Source organism: Papio anubis, chromosome 20, assembly GCF_008728515.1.
Source record: "Papio anubis isolate 15944 chromosome 20, Panubis1.0, whole genome shotgun sequence".
NCBI classification, from domain to species: Eukaryota; Metazoa; Chordata; class Mammalia; order Primates; family Cercopithecidae; genus Papio; species Papio anubis.
The window spans coordinates 12,714,044-12,732,244 of NC_044995.1; the positions used below are offsets into that span (position 1 = coordinate 12,714,044).

Genomic DNA, 18,201 nt, shown 5'->3' on the forward strand with positions numbered 1-18,201 from the left:
CCTGGAGCCCAGGAGTTCGAGACCAGCCTGGGCAACATAGTGAGGCCTTGTCTCTACAAAAATAATAATAATAATAATAAAATTTAAAAAATTTCAAACAGAAAGTATTATCCCCCTCTGAATGTCGGTAGCACCCCCATCTAGAAATGGGGCTAGATTCTGAGAAGTAGAATTAATATTGAGACAGAGCCTGGCCATTTTAAAACTCTTACAACATACTGCCAAATTGTTTGCCAAAGATATTCTAATTGATCGCCCTCACCAATAACATTTTGAAAAGTAGTTTTTGGCCAAGCGCCCAGTAAATAAAGCCTGTACTCCCATTGCCCCCAGGAGGCCACAGCCGGGGCAGATCGCGAGGTCAGGAGATGTCAGAGGTATCCTAGGTGGCTACAGTGAAACCCCACGATCTCTACTAAAAATACCAAAAATTAGGCGGGCGTGGTGGCTCATACCAATCCCAGCACTGGGAGGCCCGGTAGGATCAAGGTCCAGAGAGAGTAAGATACCTCCTAGTGTGTACCATACACAGGTGAAACCAGGCTCTAAAGAATACAAAAACTGGCAGGCTGAGGGGTGGGGAAAAGCCTGTGGTCCCAGCTACTGGGAGGCTGAGGCAGGAGAAGATAAATGCTCCCGGAGGCAGGGGCTTGCAGTGGCTGAGAGGGGGTCTGGTGCCGCTCCCATGCCTAGTGCCAGAACTGAACTCATCTCAAAAATTTCAAATAGAAGAAAGTATTATGCTCCCCCTCTGAATGTCCCGGTGCCTTTTGTCTCAAATGGGGCTAGATTCTGAGAAGTAAATTAATAATATTGAGACAGAGCCTGGCCATTTAAACTCTTACAACATACTGCAAATTGTTTGCCAAAGATGTTCTAATTATTAGCCTCACAATAGTACATAATGTGATTTGTGGCATGATGTCCGCGCCTGTCCTCCCAGCCTTTGGAGCCAGTGGGGCAGATCCGGATCAGGAGAATCGAGACCATCTGGGTATTGTACCGATAAACCGTCTCTACTAAAAATACAAAAATTGACGGTGGCTCACGCCTTACTAATCCCAACACTTTAGGAGGCGGTGGGCCGAATCCACAAGGTCAGGGAAGAATCAGAGACATCTAGCTATGGTAAAACAGTCTCTACTAAAATACAAAAATTAGCAGAAGGCGCGGTTGTGGCCCCTGTAGTCCCAACTATTCCGGGAGGCTGAGGCAGGAAGAATGAAACCGGAGGCCAGGCCACAGTGAGCTGAGATGGTGCCCACCACTCCAACCCGGCGACAAAAATGGTTTCCGTGTCTTAAAAATACAGAGTAAGCGGAGGCTTGGTGAACAGTGCCTGTAGTCCTCAGCTACTCTGGAGACTGAGGCAGAGAATGGGAGTGAACAGGAGGTGGAGCTTGCAGAGTGAGCAGAATGTCACACCACTGCACTCCAAGCCTGGGCGATACAGCAGACTCCGTCTCAAAAACAAAGTAAGTTTTTGCTGGCCCCTGATAGCCATTCAAATGCTCTGCCTGCCTGAAGCAAACCCCCAACTTTGTGCTACTGACCCCGGGATGAAGCTCTAGCAGCTAGGTTCCCCTTTGAAAGTGGGAGTGGTAATACTGGCTGTTGGGGGCAGTGCCTAGGAAAACTGAATGGATAACAGATGTAAAAGGCTAGTGTGGCCTGATAGCCAATAGGTTCCATTGTCTATATCATTTGACTTTTCTTTTACTTCTATAACATACTATTTACTGTAAATCATAATGATTATTGTATCATGTGTTGGTCACTGTCCTTCCATTGAGGTCGTTGAGCCCAGGACCCATGTCTTCCCCGTATTTGCATTCCTAATACAGTGCTGGTCACAGAGTAGGCACCTAATAGAGATGTGTTGAACAAAACTTATTATTGGTGTATGTCCCCAGCAATTCTGTAGACACCGGGGATAAAGCAATGACCTAAATGAAAACCCCTGCCCTTGATGTGCTGACACTCCAACAGGGGCAAGTAAATAATAAACAAGTAATCACATAAGTGTATCATACATCAGGTGGTGAAGAGCAAATAAAGCAGTGTGGAAGCACAGAGACTTACTGATAAGGTGTCTCTTGTGTAGAGGCCTGACTTAAATAAGGGAGAGAACACCCAACAATTATCAAATGCACTTTTTTTTTTTTTTTTGAGACAGAGTCTCACTCTGTCGGCCAGGCTGGAGTGCAGTGGCACAATCTCTGCTCACTACAACCTCCACCTCCCGGGTTCAGGCAATTGTCCTGCCTCAGCCTCCTAAGTAGCTGGGATTACAGGTGCCCACTGCCACGCCTGGCTAGTTTTTGTATTTTTAGTAGAGATGGGGTTTCGTCATGCTGGCCAGGCTGGTCTTGAATTCCTGACCTTGTGATCCACCTGCCTCAGCCTCCCAAGTAGCTGGGACTACAGGCATGCGCCACCATGCCCAGCTAATTGTTTTGTATTTTTAGTAGAGACGGGATTTCACCATGTTGGCCAGGATGGTCTCGATCTCTTGACCTCGTGATCGGCCTGGCTTGGCCTCCCAAAGTGCTGGGATTACAGGCGTGAGCCACTGTGCCTGGCCAACATTTTTTTGTTTTAAGTTTTATTTTTATTTTATTTTTTAAGATGGAGTTGCACTCTTGTTGCCCAGGCTGGAGTGCAATGGCACAATCTCGGCTCACTGCAACCCCCGCCTCCCAGGTTCAAGGGATTCTTCTGCCTCAGCTTCCCAAGTAGCTGGGATTACAGTCATGCACCACCACGCCCAGCTGATTTTGTATTTTTAGTAGAGGTGGGGTTTCTCCATGTTGGTCAGGCTGGTCTTGAACTCCTGACCTCATGATCCACTCGCCTCAGTCTCCCAAAGTGCTGGGATTACAGGCGTGAGCCATCGCGCCTGGCCTCTGGAACATTTTTATCATCCCCAAAAGAAATCCCGAACCCATTAGGCCACTCCCATCTGTGTCTCTTTTCAGCCTCTGGCAAACACTAATATGCTTTCCTTTTTTTTCTCTTTTTTTTTTTTTTGAGGCAGTCTAGCTCTGTCACCAGGCTGGAGTGCAGTGGCACACTCTGTTACTGCAACTTCCCGCCTCCCAGGTTCAAAGCGATTCTCCTGCCTCAGCCTCCCAAGTAGTTGGGATTACAGGTGCCTGCCACCACACCCAGCTGATTTTTGTATTTTTTCGTAGAGACGGGGTTTCACTGTGTTGGCCAGGCTGGTCTTGAACTCCTGACCTCAGGCGATCCACCCACCTCGGCCTCCCACTGCCTCCCGGGTTTACGCCATTCTCCTGCCTCAGCCTCCCGAGTAGCTGGGACTACAGGCGCCCACCACCTCGCCCGGCTAGTTTTTTGTATTTTTTTAGTAGAGACAGGGTTTCACCGGGTTAGCCAGGATGGTCTCGATCTCCTGACCTCGTGATCCGCCCGTCTCGGCCTCCCAAAGTGCTGGGATTACAGGCTTGAGCCACCGCGCCCGGCCCAGTGTCTTTCAAAGAACAAAAATTCTCAATTGCAGTGAAGTGCAATTTATCATTTTTTTTTTTAACGTGCGTTTTGCGGGGACATATTCATTTTCTCTTGGGTATACACGTAGGAGTAGAATTGCTAGGTCATGGGGTAACTCTGTTTAAGCTTTTGAGGAACTCCCAGACTGTGTTTCCCACAGTGGTTATCCCATCTTACATTCCCGGCAGCAGCATATGAGGATTACAGTTTCTCCATATCCTTGCCTACACATGTTATCTGCTTCTAGGCATCCTTGAGTGTGAGTGCTATCTCATTGGGGTTTGTTTGTTCCCCTGGTTGTTAGTGATGTTAAGCATCTTTTCATGTATTTATTGCCCATTTGTGTATCTTCCTTGGAGAAATGTCTATCACATCCTCTGCTCATTTTTAAATGATATTATTCATCTTTTTTTTTTTTTTTTTTTTTTGAGACAGAGTCTCGCTCTGTCGCCCAGGCTGGAGTGCAGTGGCCGGATCTCAGCTCACTGCAAGCTCCGCCTCCCAGGTTCACGCCATTCTCCTGCTCAGCCTCCTGAGTAGCTGGGACTACAGGCGCCCACCACCTGCTTGGGCAGCTAGTTTTTTGTATTTTTTTAGTAGGAACTTAGGGTTTCACCGTGTTAGCCAGGATGATGGTCTCTCAATTTCCTGACATAAGCGGTCATGTCGACCTCCCCAAAGTGCTGGGATTACAGGCGAGCCACGCTTTCGGCCCAGTATTATTCATCTTTTACTATGAATTTATTTCTGGTCAGAAACATCAGATACATGTTGCAAATATTTTTCTCCCTCTGTGAACTCTTTTCACTTTCTTGATGTGGTCCTTCAAATCACAAAAGCTTTTAATTTTGATGAAGTCCAGTTTATTTTTTCTTTTGTTACTTATGCTTTTGGTGTCATAGCTAAGAAGGCTTTGCATTATTTTCAAGTATTCATGGAACATTAACCAAAATTAACCATACACTGGGTCCCAAACCAAGTTTCAGCAAATTTTAAGAAATGGAGTTACGAAACCATAAAGGCATGTTTTCGTACAGCAGACTTAATCTAGACATCAATAATAAAAAGACAACTAGAAAACTGGATTGTTTGGCAATGAAGCAGGAGAGTGTTTTTTCTTTTTTTTTTTTTGAGGCCGAGGTCTTTCATCTGTCGCCAGGCTGGAGTGCAGTGGCGGGATCTCAAACCACTGCAAACTCTGCCTCCCGGGTTCGCCATTCTCCTGCCTCAGCCTCGAGTAGCTGGGACTGCAGAGCGCCCACCACCACACCTCGCCCGGCTAGTTTTTGTATTTTTTAGTAGAGACAGGGTTTCACGGGTTAGCCAGGATGGTCTCGATCCTCCTGACACGTGATCCGCCCGTCTCGGCCTCCCAAAGATGCTGGGATTACAGGCAGGCACAGCCCAGCCCGGCCCGAGGAGAGTTTTTAAATGACCAATGGGACCCGGTGGTGACTCACAGCTGTAATCCAGCTCTAGAGGCTGGGGAACGACAGGGCCACCCAGTGAGGTTCAAAGAAACCAGCCTGGCCAACCTCAGCGAGAGCACCCCTATCTCCATAAAATATCTAAAGTAGCCTCATGTGGTGGCTCACCTGGTTCAGCTGCTAATTGAACCGGGGAGGCAGGAAGTGCAGTGGTCGAGATAGTCTGCTGCACTCCAGCCTAGGCTGAAGACTCCATCTCAATAAAATAAATTTTAAAATAATTAATGGGCCAGGTGCAGTGGCTCACGCCTGTAATCCCATCCCAGCACTTAGGGAGGCCGAGGCGAAGCGGATCGAGGTCAGGAGATGAGACCACAGTGAGAAACCCATCTCTATTAAAATACAAAAATTAGCGGGTCTTGGTGGTGGGCACCTGTAGTCCCAGCTACTAGGGAGGCTGAGGCAGGAGAATGGCATAAACACGGGAGGCAGGCTTTCACCAGCCAGGCCAGGATCGCATGCACGCCCAGCCTGGGCTGACAGAGGCAAGACTCCATCTCCAAAAATAAATAAATAAAATAAATAAATAATTAATGGGTAAGGTAGAAATTGAACGAAATTAGAAAATATTTTAACTAAATGGTAATATGAAGATACAACATATCAAACTTATGGTGTATAAAAAGCTAAAAGCTGTGTTTAGAGAAATGTATGTAAATGTGCATTAAGAAAAAGAAAGAGGGAGGGAGGCCGGTGGTGTCAGAAGCCTGAAATCAACACTTTGGGAGGAGGCCGAGGGGCGGGTCCCTTGAGGTCAGGAGGTCGAGACCATCCTGGCTAACAGGTGAAACCCAGGTCTACTAAAAATAAGAGAAGAATGCTTGGTAGAGGTGGGTGAGGCGCCCTCAGGTCTTGGGAGGCTGAGGCAGGAGAATAAAGCGTGAACCGAGGCCGGAGCTGCAGTGAGCAGAGATCAGGCGCCCTGCACTCCAGCCGCAGGGGCACAGAACAAGACTCCGTCCTCGAGAGGAAAGGCTGAAAGTCAATTATCTTATCAATCCTCGAGCGCTGAATGATGGCATAGTAGAAATTAGAGAGATAATATGTGGCTGCACCTGGGGAATGTGAGACAGAGGGAGAAAGACTTGGCTCTGTGGGGGAGGAGCACGCCTTAAACAGGCTGGCTATAGGTTTGCCTGGGTTTGTAGCTTAGCTCTCTGTTAACCCTTCACTAGCTGAGGGACTTTGGGCAAATCTTTTCCTCCTGTGTGTCTGTTTTTACATCCATAAAATAGCTAGAAAGTCTCACCTGCTGAGCGTGTTGTGAGTTTTAAATGAATCTACATGCAAGCCGTAGTAGCTTAGAACGGTGCACAGTTCCCTAATTATTATGATTGTCTATGTCTTTGTGAGAGTCTTTCGCATCTCACAGGCCCCAAGCCTGTGTTTTCCCTGATCTGTAGGCATGAGGCAGGGCCCAGGTTCCATGTGATGCTGAAGCTCTGACGTTCCTGCAGGCCCAGTTCCAAGGCTCCAGCATCCTGTGTCTCGCTGAGCACTGCTGCCCAATGGCCATCCCCAAGCACTCCCTGAGCCCAGTGCCATGGGAAGAGGACAGCTTCCTTCAAGTGAAGGTGGAGGAGGGAGAGGAAGCCAGCCTCTCCCAGGGCCTAGAATCCAGCCACGACCACATTGCTCACCCTGAGGCTGCACGCCTGCGCTTCCGGCACTTCCGCTATGAGGAGGCATCTGGTCCACACGAGGCCCTGGCCCACCTCCGAGAGCTGTGCTGTCAGTGGCTGCAGCCCGAGGCGCGCTCCAAGGAGCAGATACTGGAGCTGCTGGTGCTGGAGCAGTTCCTGGGTGCGCTGCCCCCAGAGATCCAAGCCTGGGTGGGAGCCCAGAGTCCCAAGAGTGGAGAGGAAGCCGCTGTGCTGGTGGAGGATCTGACTCAGGTGCTGGACAAGAGAGGTAAAGGGGCGCTGTGGGCAGATTCATGGCACACTGGGGGTACACGCTGGACAGGAACATGGGAGCACAGGGCTCTGGTTTGGGGTTACTCATGCACTCATTCTCACATTTGTACTTTACCCTAACTCTCACACACTGTTGTAGACAGGTGTGTTTTGGTTGCAGGTGACCAAAAACGACCTGAAATGGGCTGAAGCAAAGAAGGGTAAGGAGGCAGCAGATACGGCTATATCCAGAAAATCTGTTGACAGCATCAGAACTCTCTTCTTCTCTTGTTCTGTTTCTCGGTTGGTTTTTTCTGTGTTAGCTTCCTTCTTATTTTAGGTTCTCTTTCCAAAGGGGACAAAGATAGCCAGGAACCCCAGGCTTACATCTTCCCAATGTAGAAACCCCAGGGTAATAACAGTAAGAGGTTCCTGGTCTGAGCCCCCACTGGCCTGGTTGGGATCTTATGTTTGTGTTTGGCCAACCAAATCCCAGGGCCTGTCAGTGAGCAACTGGCTGTTTCTCAGAGGAAACCAGACGAAGGGCTGGGTGCCTGGGGTGGCTGTTGGGGGAGATGGAAATACCAGATGTCCCTGTGCACCTTCTCTGTGCCCACCCTGCGCTGGCCTCCAGGATTTGGGTGAGTCAGACCTGCCCCAGGCTCAGCTGGACACTGTTACTCAGAGAGACCCACACAAACATCCCAACCCAGGGAAGTCCAGTGGGATGCAGGGAAGACCCAGCCTTGGGACAGTCCAGAGCAGGGAGGGGTGGCTCGTCTGAGATGGGGTTGGCCTGGCCTATTGGCAGCAGATAGGAAGTGGGTGTACCACACACTGGGAGGAAACGTGCAGTGCGCAGGAGGAATGTGGGGTCTGGATACAGCTGAATCATCAAGGCTCAGTAGATCCAACCACTGCTTCTCTTCCTCGCCATGTGACTCCCTTGTGCCTCAGTTTACTCATGGGTAAATGGGGATTAAACGCCCACCTTAGTGGTGTTGAGAGATACAAGGCAATACCCATGCAGCACCTGAAACGGTGCCTGGCACAGATTAAATACATGGTAACTGCAACTGTTAGGATAATTTGTTCAGCTCCAGGAGAAACAGGCCTCTTTGGAACAGAGGTTGGTCTATGCCCAAGCAGATATCACAGAGACAGGGAGAGGAAAGAGGGAGTGGCCCCATCTTCCCACAGGGTTGGCCAAAGCTCAGAGAAAGGGCAAAATGCAGAGGGAATGGTGGGGTCAGAGGCCCGGCAGTGTGATTCGCACTGATGCATTCTGGTAAAAGCAGGTGGTGTGATGTTTCTGGAGTAGAGGAAGACAGTGGGAGGCAGGGGTAAGCGAATGGCTGGGGGAGCAGGAGAGGCTGCCTGTGGACCTGGAGAAGATTCTGGAGCTAAAATCCCAGCTGGGCCACTAGCTGTGATCCTGTACCAGTTACTCAACACCTTCCCTCAGCTAGATTTCAGTTTCCCCATCTGCAACAGAATCACAGCAGTACCTCCTTCTGAGAGCAGGCCAAAGCTGAAATGAGACAATGGAAGTCACCCACTGGACTTGGGGCCCAGCACATGACAAGAGCCTGATAATGGTTAGTGGCCCTGGGAGGCCAGCGGCACAGCGTCCATGGCTTACAGATGGGGAGACTGAGTCCCAGATGAGGGCAGGACTGCTTAAGGTGGTAGAGCTGGGGTTTGAGTCCAGTTTCTGCACTGCTGAACCCCACTGTGGACTTGAGCAGTGGGTATTCCACCTGTCTCTGCCTCCTCCCTGGAATTCATCCAGTAGATGTGCCAGATTATGTGTCCTTTGCACCCATCCAGGGCAGGTCAGTGTGAGCATTCCTCTACCTCATGCACACTCTGATCTCCAAGAGCACCTCCGCCACACTCTGCCTTCACAGTACTTTACAATGTAGGGCTTGAGAGGCCAGGTGGGTACCTCACCTACTCACCCCCAGCAGCCATATTCTCCCTGAGGTTCTACTTGCAGAAATTTTCACCATCATGGGCATCTGGATTGATTCCCTCATTCAGTCAGAGTTCACTGAGCACCTTTGGACACATCCAGGCCTAGAGGCAAGGTGTTGAGTGTGAGGGACAGAACTGCAACCTCACAGAGATCAGAGCCTGCAGCGGTGCATGTGCTCAGGGTCCTGACAAGGACAGACCCTCCCTCTCTCTCTGTCTTTCAGATCAGTTCCACATCAGGGTTTCTCCTCTGACTCTTGAGCGAAAATTGGGAGCCTTGAAAGACAGAGGGTTTGGTGGGAGGAGGAGAAATCAGAACCCATGATATAGTGTTGGATGGTGTGGGAGGACAGCCCTGCACCCTCTGTTATCCAAGCCACCAAATGAGAAACTTCCCCTTGGAACTGGGGCCAGATGTTAGGAACGAGCCACATCTCCCCTTACAAAGGGTGACCGGGGCCCTCGGCAGAGTCAGGGAGGCTTGGTGTGGTAGGAAGAGTGACGCTGTGGTTCGGATTGTTTCAGGATGGGATCCAGGAGCTGAGCCCACAGATGCAAGCTGCAAGCAGAGTGACCTGGGAGAGTCAGAGCCATCAAATGTGGTCACTGAGACCCTCATGGGAGGTGTTTCCCTTGGACCCGCCTTTAACAAGGCCTGTGAACCTGAGGGCAGCTCAGAGAGAAGGTCTGGGCTATCAGGGGAGATCTGGACAAAGTCTATCGCCCAACAGATCCATTTCAAGAAAACTTCAGGGCCTTATAAGGATGCCCCCACAGACCAGCGTGGCCGTGAATCTGGTGCCTCGAGGAACAGTTCTAGTGCGTGGCCAAACCTCACCTCCCAAGAGAAGGCTCCTTCAGAAGACAAAGTTGATCTGGTGGATGCTTATGGGACAGAGCCTCCATACACGTACTCAGGGAAGAGGTCCTCCAAGTGTCGCGAGTGTAGGAAGATGTTCCAGAGTGCTTCGGCGCTCGAGGCACACCAGAAGACCCATTCTCGGAAGACACCATACGCCTGCAGCGAGTGTGGGAAAGCCTTCAGCCGGAGCACTCACCTCGCCCAGCACCAGGTTGTCCACACGGGGGTGAAGCCCCATGAGTGTAAGGAATGTGGGAAGGCCTTCAGCCGAGTCACCCACCTGACTCAGCACCAAAGGATTCATACTGGAGAGAAACCCTACGAATGTGGGGAATGTGGTAAAACCTTCAGCCGCAGCACTCACCTCACCCAGCACCAGCGGGTGCACACGGGGGAGCGGCCCTACGAGTGTGACGAGTGCGGGAAGGCCTTCAGCCAGAGCACGCACCTGACTCAGCACCAGCGCGTCCATACCGGGGAGAAGCCCTACAAGTGTGACGCGTGCGGCAGGGCCTTCAGCGACTGCTCGGCCCTGATCCGACATCTGAGAATCCATTCTGGAGAGAAGCCCTATCAGTGTAAGGTGTGTCCGAAGGCCTTTGCACAGAGCTCCTCCCTCATCGAGCACCAGAGGATCCACACAGGAGAGAAGCCTTATAAGTGCAGTGACTGTGGGAAGGCCTTCAGCCGCAGCTCAGCCCTGATGGTTCACTTGCGGATCCACATCACGGTACTGCAGTGACCGGAAATCGACCCTCGGGGCACAGCACAGCGCCTTCTTGGAGGCTCAGCATCTGAGAGAAAGACCCTGAGTTCCTAAAGAGCCACAAACAGGGTGGGTGACTGATGAGCTGCCAGAATGATAGGTGCCTCAGGGCAGACTCGGGCTGTCTAGAAACAACTCTGCATTTGAGGAACCCTGATGAGCCAAGGTGATTCAGGCCAGCTGGAGAAGCTTCCAGAAGGGCCCTGAACTGCTACCCTCTGTTTCCCACTCAGGGCTGTCCCAGAGAGAAGGCAGCTGAGCTGAGGATTTGGATTGGTTCTCAGGGCCAGGGCAAATGAAGGCACATGTCTCTCAGAACTCAGCGTCCCAGGATGCTCCGGGCAGGCAGACTGGAGCTCGTTCTCATGTGGCTCTTCTTGCCTGCTTTTCTGCTGCTTAGCCCAGAAGGGACACCTGCCATGCCCACCTCTGTGCCTTGGCACCTACTATTTCCACTCCAGCCTATTCTGTGCCTAACTCCAAGGCTGACTTGTGAGATGCCTTTTCCACACTGCCTCTCTCATGGTTTCCTATCGTAATCAGTGGTGCTGCTTGACACCTCTCCAACATGTTCCTCTCTCTCCTTTTCCTTCCACATCCAACCAGTCACCAGCACTATTGGTTTAACCTGAAGCTTATCTCTTTTTTTTTTTTTTTTTTTTTTTTTTTTTTTTTTTTTTTTTTTTTTTTTGGAGACTGGAGTCACCATCTGCACGCCCAGGCTGGAGTGCAGTGGCCCGGGATCTCAGCTCACTTTCCTGGGCTCCGCCTGCCTCCGGTTCCACGCCATTCTCCGGCCTCAGCCTCGGTAGCTGGGACTACAGGCGCCCGCCACCTGCAGCCCAGCTAGTTTTTTGTATTTTTAGTAGAGGGCGGGGTTTCACGTGTTAGCCAGGATGAGTCACCGATCTCTGACCTCGTGATCCGCCCGTCTCGGCCTCCCAAAGTGCTGGGATTACAGGCTTGAGCCACCGCGCCCGGCCTACCTGAAGCTTATCTCTAATGCACCTCCTTTTCCACTCCTGCTACCTTATGTGAGCCCTCATTGCCCCTGCCTGGATTATAGCCGGGGTCCCCTTCCTGACCCCTTCCTGCCCTTATTCTCTGCCCCTGTATCACTCTCCAGGGGACTCTTGCTATTACTCAAATCTGATTGTGTCACTCCAAGGTGGAAAGCTCTCCGACCCATCTCCTTCTACAGCACAGCTTCCTGAACAGGGTGTAAGTATGCCAAGATGCAGGCCGCTCTGGGCCCCAAGCAACCTCTCCAGTTATCCTCATATGCATGTATGAATATTGTCATTTTTCTGTGCATGCAGTGATGTGAAAATGGCCTCATCTCATACCATGACTCCACCTTCCATACACCAGCCACACAGAACTACTGTGGTTCCCGAAGGAGCCATACATTTTCCCACCTATGTGCCTTTGTACCTGTGCCTGGAACCCTCCTCTCCTTTGTCATCTAAAATATTTCAAATGTCCCCCAAAGAAGCCTCCCTGCTCTCCGGGAACCGACTTCAGCTTGCCCTCTCTGCTTCCAGAGCACCTCCTAGATACCTCCCTTACAACTCCTACCACATTGTTTTCCAATGATACTATGAGCTCCTGAGAGCAGCGGCCATGTCTTGCTCTCAGTATCTACAACAAACAAGACTCAGTAGGCCCTGACTGACGTCTCTTACATGAATGTGACTGGTGCCCCCAGGAGGCAGTCACCATGCTCTCTCTGCCCCCCACTGTCCTTATGTATGTTTACATGGATGTCTCCCCAGCAGCTTGAACCCTGGAGAGCAAGAACAATCTGATTTTCCTGGGGCCAGCACCCAGATAAGCCTGGCATGCAGTGGCCTCAATAAAATGTGACTGTATTGTCTTTTTCTAGGGCCCCAGGTCCCCTGGTGTCATGGACTTAGTCTTTGCCAGCATGAACACTGCCTGTCCATGTGTTCTCTGGTCTCCTCTCACAATGCTGCATCCCTGTCCCATTTTTAGGGTCCATGTCTATCACTGGATGTTGCAGCTTCTGTTCATTACCGTTAGGGTGTCGTTCTTCATGCCTCTGTTTCTCTGATGGTCTCATCTTATGGGAACCATTTGACCTGGCGTATTGTGTACTAGTCACTGTCACCATCTCTCCCTATGTATCTCCCTGTATTTGGGGCCCAATCCCTCCATGTCAAGAGTAAATGGAGCCACAAAGACTGATGAGAAAGGCTCATAACATGAAGGTAAGACTCAGGGAGACAGAGACCTTGGGGAATTACCTCTGAGGGAGTCCCAGACACAGGCAGAGATGGCCACAGAGGTTGTAGCAGAGGTTGAGAGACTGAGGGGTGACAGGCTTAGGGGAAAACACAGAGAGCAGAGATGCATGTTCTCAGTGAAATGATTGCACAGGCTTCCAGCAGGCTGGAGGGAACAGAAAAGGCATGGCCTGAATTCAGGCTACAGAGCCGACTCGTCCCTTCAGCTACTCTTGGGACCTCCTCATCTGTAAACCAGGAACAGGACCCACCTTGTATAGAGACCGACCCAAAGCCTGGCCCTGCACACCGGCTCTGACTTGCAGCAATCATCAGCATCTCTCTTTGCCCCCTACTTGCTCAGTCTCTGTCACAAGAACTGGATCTCGGCCGGGCGCGGTGGCTCAAGCCTGTAATCCCAGCACTTTGGGAGGCCGAGACGGGCGGATCACGAGGTCAGGAGATCGAGACCATCCTGGCGAACACGGTGAAACCCCGTCTCTACTAAAAAAATACAAAAAATTAGCCGGGCGAGGCGGCGGGCGCCTGTAGTCCCAGCTACTCGGGAGGCTGAGGCAGGAGAATGGCGGGAACCCGGGAGGCGGAGCTTGCAGTGAGCTGAGATCTGGCCACTGCACTCCAGCCCGGGTGACAGAGCCAGACTCCGTCTCAAAAAAAAAAAAAAAAAAAGAACTGGATCTCTATCCCCTTGATGCTCTGAGCATCTTCACCCATTTGGTCGTGAGACGTGTCTGTCCATGTCTGTCTAAAAGGGGAGGAGATGAGGGAGAAAAGAGGCAATCTACTGAGAGCCTGTGTGTGCTGCCCAGTCTACCAAATAATTTATATACATCTCCATCCTCACACAACCATCCCTGTTTTACAGAGGAGGAAGTGGCTTAGAGAATGTAACTGATTAACCAAAGTCACACTGCCAGGAACTGGAAGCACTGGGATTTGACAACACATCCAAATATGTCAGCAATTTCAATAAACATGACTGAACTCAACAAACCAAGTGTAAAGACAAATTCTAACAGATTGAATTTCTTTTTGGACCAGCCATATGTTCTTTAGAAAAGATACACCTAAAACAAGGATACAGGAAGTTGAGGGCAAAGGGATAGAAAAGGATATACAAAGTAGGCATGAAACTGAAGAAAGCTGATGGAGTTGTATTAATCGCACAAAACAGACATTAACGTACAAAAGTGTTTTAAGAATCATAGGGTCACTATGTTTTTTGGGTTTTCTTTTGAGGTGGAGTCTCGCTTGGTCACCCACGCTGGAGTGCAGTGGCGCAATCTTGGCTCACTGCAACCTCCGCCTCCCGGGTTCACGCCATTCTCCTGCCTCAGCCTCCTGACTAGCTGCGACTACAGGCATCCACCGCCACACCTGGCTAATTTTTAGTGGAGATGGGGTTTCACTGTGTTAGCCAGGATGGTCTCGATCTCCTGACCTCGTGATCCGCCCGCCTTGGCCTCCCAAAGTGCTAGGATTACAGGCGTGAGCCACCACGCCTGGCTGGTCACTATATTTTTATAAAAGAAACAATCTATTAGGAAGATGTAATAGTTCAAAACCGGGCACATAATATGAGCCTTGTAGAACAGAATTACAGTAAGAAACTGACAAAATCTTTTTTTTTTTTTTTTTTTTTTTGAGACGGAGTCTCGCTCTGTCGCCCAGGCTGGAGTGCAGTGGCCGGATCTCAGCTCACTGCAAGCTCCGCCTCCCGGGTTCACGGCATTCTCCGGCCTCAGCCTCCCGAGTAGCTGGGACTACAGGCACCCGCCACCTTGCCCGGCTAGTTTTTTGTATTTCTTAATAGAGACGGGGTTTCACCCTGTTAGCCAGGATGGTCTCGATCTCCTGACCTCGTGATCCGCCCGTCTCGGCCTCCCAAAGTGCTGGGATTACAGGCTTGAGCCACCGCGCCCGGCCTAACTGACAAAATCTTAAGTGTACTTGGAAGTGCTAACACATTCTTTATGATGATAGAAAAAATATTTGAAGAAGACAGGTGCAGTGGCTCACACCTGTAATCCCAGCACTTTGGGAGGGTGAGATGGGCCGATCACTTACATTCTGGAGTGTGAGGCAAGCGTGTGCAACATAGTGAAACTGTCTCTACAAAAAATATGAAAATTAGCCAGCCTGGGCCGGGCGCGGTGGATCACACATGTAAGGCAGAGGAAGGCCAAGACAGGCAGATCACGAGGTCAGGAGATTGAGATCATACTGGTTAACACGGTGTGTAACCCCTTCTCTACTAAAAATACAGAAACTTGGCTGGGCACGGTGGCTCATGCCTGTAATCCTAGCACTTTGGGAGGCCAAGGCAGGTGGATCACGAGGTCAGGAGTTCAAGACCAGCCTGACCAGCGTGGTAACACCCCATCTCTACTAAAAATACAAAAAATTAGCTGGGTGTGGCGGTGTGTACCTGTAATCCCAGCTACTGAGGAGGCTGAGGCAGGAGAATTGCTTGAACCCCGGAGGCAGATGTTGCAGTGAGCCAAGATCGCGTGACTGCACTCTAGCCTCAGCAACAGAACGAGACTCCGTCTCAAAAAAAAAAAAAAAAAAAAAAAAGGCTGGGCATAGTGGCTCACACCTGTGATCCCAGCACTTTGGGAGGCCAAGGCGGGTGGATCACCTGAGTTCCTGGTCCCAAAGTGTCTGGCCAACATGGTGAAACCCCATGTCTACTAAAAATACAAAACATTAGCTGGGCGTGGTGGCACATGCCTGTAATCCCAGCTACTCAGGAGGCTAAGGCAGGAGAATCACTTGAACCTAAGAGGCAGAGGTTTCAGTGAGCCGAGATCACACCATTGCACTCCAGTCTGGGCAATAAGAGCAAAACTCCATTTCAAAAACAAACAAACAAAAAAAAAAACCACTCAACCCAGAATTCTATATCCAGTGCAAACATACTTAAAGAACAAAGGCAAAATACAAACATCCTCAAATGAAGCAAACCTAAGACATATATTTCTTGCCAGCAGGCCTGCCTGAAAAGAAATGCCAAAGGAAACTCTCGGTAGAAGGGAAATGATGCCATAGGGAAAGCGGGAACTTTGGGAATTAAATGATAGAGATTACACAAATATTTTATCTTTAAAATATAGATGGAGGCGGCTGGGCGTGATGGCTCACACCTGTAATCCTAGCACTTTGGGAGGCTGAGGTGCGCGGATCACAAGGGCAGGAGATGGAGAGCATCCTGGCTAACCCAGTGAAACCCCATCTCTACTAAAAATACAAAAAAAAATTAGCCGGGCGTGGTGGCAGGCACCTGTAATCCCAGCTACTTGGGGGGCTGAGGCGGGAGAGTGGCATGAACGCGGGAGGTAGAGCTTGCAGTGAGCCAAGATCACACCACTGCACTCCAGCCTGGGCGACAGAGCGAGACTGCGACTCAAAAAAAAAAAGAAAAAGAAAGAAAAATATGGCTGGAGGCCAGGTGCGGTGGCTTACACCTGTAATCCTAGCACTTTGGGAGGCTGAGGTGGACGGATCACTTGAGCTCAGGAGTCTGAGACCAGCATGGCGAAATCCTGTCTCTACTAAAGATACAAAAAATGAGCAGGCACCGTGGCTCATGCTAGTACTTTGGGAGGCTGAGGTGGGTGGATCACAAGGTCAGGAGTTCGAGACCAGACTGGCCAGCATGATGAAACCCCATCTCTACTAAAAATAAAAAGAAATTATCCGGGCATGCTGGTGGGTGCCAGCTACTCCAGAGGCTGAGGCAGGAGAATTGCTTGAACCTGTCAGGCAGAGGTTGCAGTGAGCCGAGATCATGCCACTGCACTCCAGCCTGGGCAACAGAGCGAGAGTCTGGGAGGAAAAAAAAACAAAACCAAAAGCAAACAAACAAAACTCAATAGTAAGAAAACAAACAGGCCGGGCACGGTAGCTCATGCCTGTAATCCCAACACTTTGGGAGGCCGAGGCAGGTGGATCACCTGAGGTCAGGAGTTGACGACCAGTCTGGCCAACATGGTGAAACCCCCTCTCCACTAAAAATACAAAAACCAGCCGGTGTGGTGGCACATGCCCGTAATCCCAGCTACTTGGGAGGCTGAGGGGTTGAATTGCTTGACCTGGGTGGTGGAAGTTGCAGTGAGCTGAGATCATGCCACTGCACCCCAGCCTGGGTGACACAGCAGGACTCCATCTCAAAAAAAAGAAAAGAAAAGAAAAAAGAAAACAACCCAATTTTGTAAAGTGCACAAAATACATAAACAGACATTTCATCAAAGACGCTATATAGATGGCAACTAAACACATGGGGAAAAAATGCTTAACATCATCAGCCATTAAGGAAATGAAAGGAAAACCACTATTAGATATGTCTACACACCTATTAGAATAGTTAAAATAAACTTTTTAAAACTAAGCTGGGGCTGGGCGTGGTGGCTGACACCTGTATCCCAGCACTTTGGGAGGCTGAGGCGGGTGGATCACCTGAGCTCAGGAGTTGGAGACCAGCCTGACAAACCAGCAAGGTGAAACCCCATCTCTACTAAAAACACAAAAATTAGCTGGGTGTGGTCGTGGGTGCCTGTACGCCCAGCTACTCAGGAGGCTGAGGCACGAGAATCACTTGAACCCAGGAGGTGGAGGTTGCAGTGAGCCAAAATCGCGCCATTGCACTCCAGCCTGGGCAACAAGAGCAAAACTCTGTCTCAAAAACAAATAAAGAAGAAAAGGTTTTAAAAATTGATAAACTACTAGCAAGAGAGAGAGAGAGAGGACACATCAGGCATGAGAGAAGTGACATCATCACAGACTGTGCAGACATTAAAATGCATAGGCATATTAGGAACTAGATATTACTAAGGCAGTAAACCAGACCACTAGCAAATTTGTTGAAAAACACAATTTATCAACTATTAGTTGATAATACTGATACGCATCTTCTGTGTGCCAGGACCTTGAGGCCCAGCTCCAGGCAGAAATTCAGCAGTGGTTGGGAAGGCATCAGATGTCAGATGGTGCAAAGGGGACTCAGAGCCCAGGGATAATGGGAAAGAACACAGAGGAATCCAGCCATTTCCACAGCGTCCGGCTCTGCTTTGGGAGGCTAGGAACAGCCTAGCACTACCACCCTGTGACTGGGAGGACAAGACCACAAAATGCAGCTTCCCTGAACTTCCTCTTGGTGATGAGGTTTATGTGGTCAAGGTAGAGGTGGGTACGTCTGGAACCTCAAGCAATCTGCCCATACCTGCTGGGACCAGGCCAAGGTGCCCAGTGAGTAAGAGGCAGCGTCCTGGAAGAGCACAGATGAGAGTCCCTGAGAAGCGTTGGTTGGCCGGGTGCTGTGGCTCCCACCTGTAATCCCAACACTTTGGGAGGCTGAGGCAGGGGGATTACTTGAGCCCAAGAGTTCAAGACCACCTGGGCAACATAGTGAGACTCATCTCCACAAAAAATAAAT

The 18,201-nt window shown here is 50.1% G+C and overlaps 1 protein-coding gene across 1 annotated transcript in view; it reads left to right on the plus strand.

The window, feature by feature from the left end:
* Window positions 1-11,156, plus strand: part of ZSCAN22 (zinc finger and SCAN domain containing 22) — a 16,858-nt gene extending 5,702 nt beyond the window's left edge. Inside the window, exons 2-3 of the mRNA XM_009195527.4 lie at window positions 6,458-6,911; window positions 9,398-11,156. Coding sequence (XP_009193791.2) covers window positions 6,509-6,911; window positions 9,398-10,476 — 1,482 coding nt within the window. The 5' untranslated portion in view covers window positions 6,458-6,508 and the 3' untranslated portion in view covers window positions 10,477-11,156. The remainder of the gene's footprint in view (window positions 1-6,457; window positions 6,912-9,397) is intronic.
* The last annotated feature ends 7,045 nt before the right edge of the window (window positions 11,157-18,201 follow it).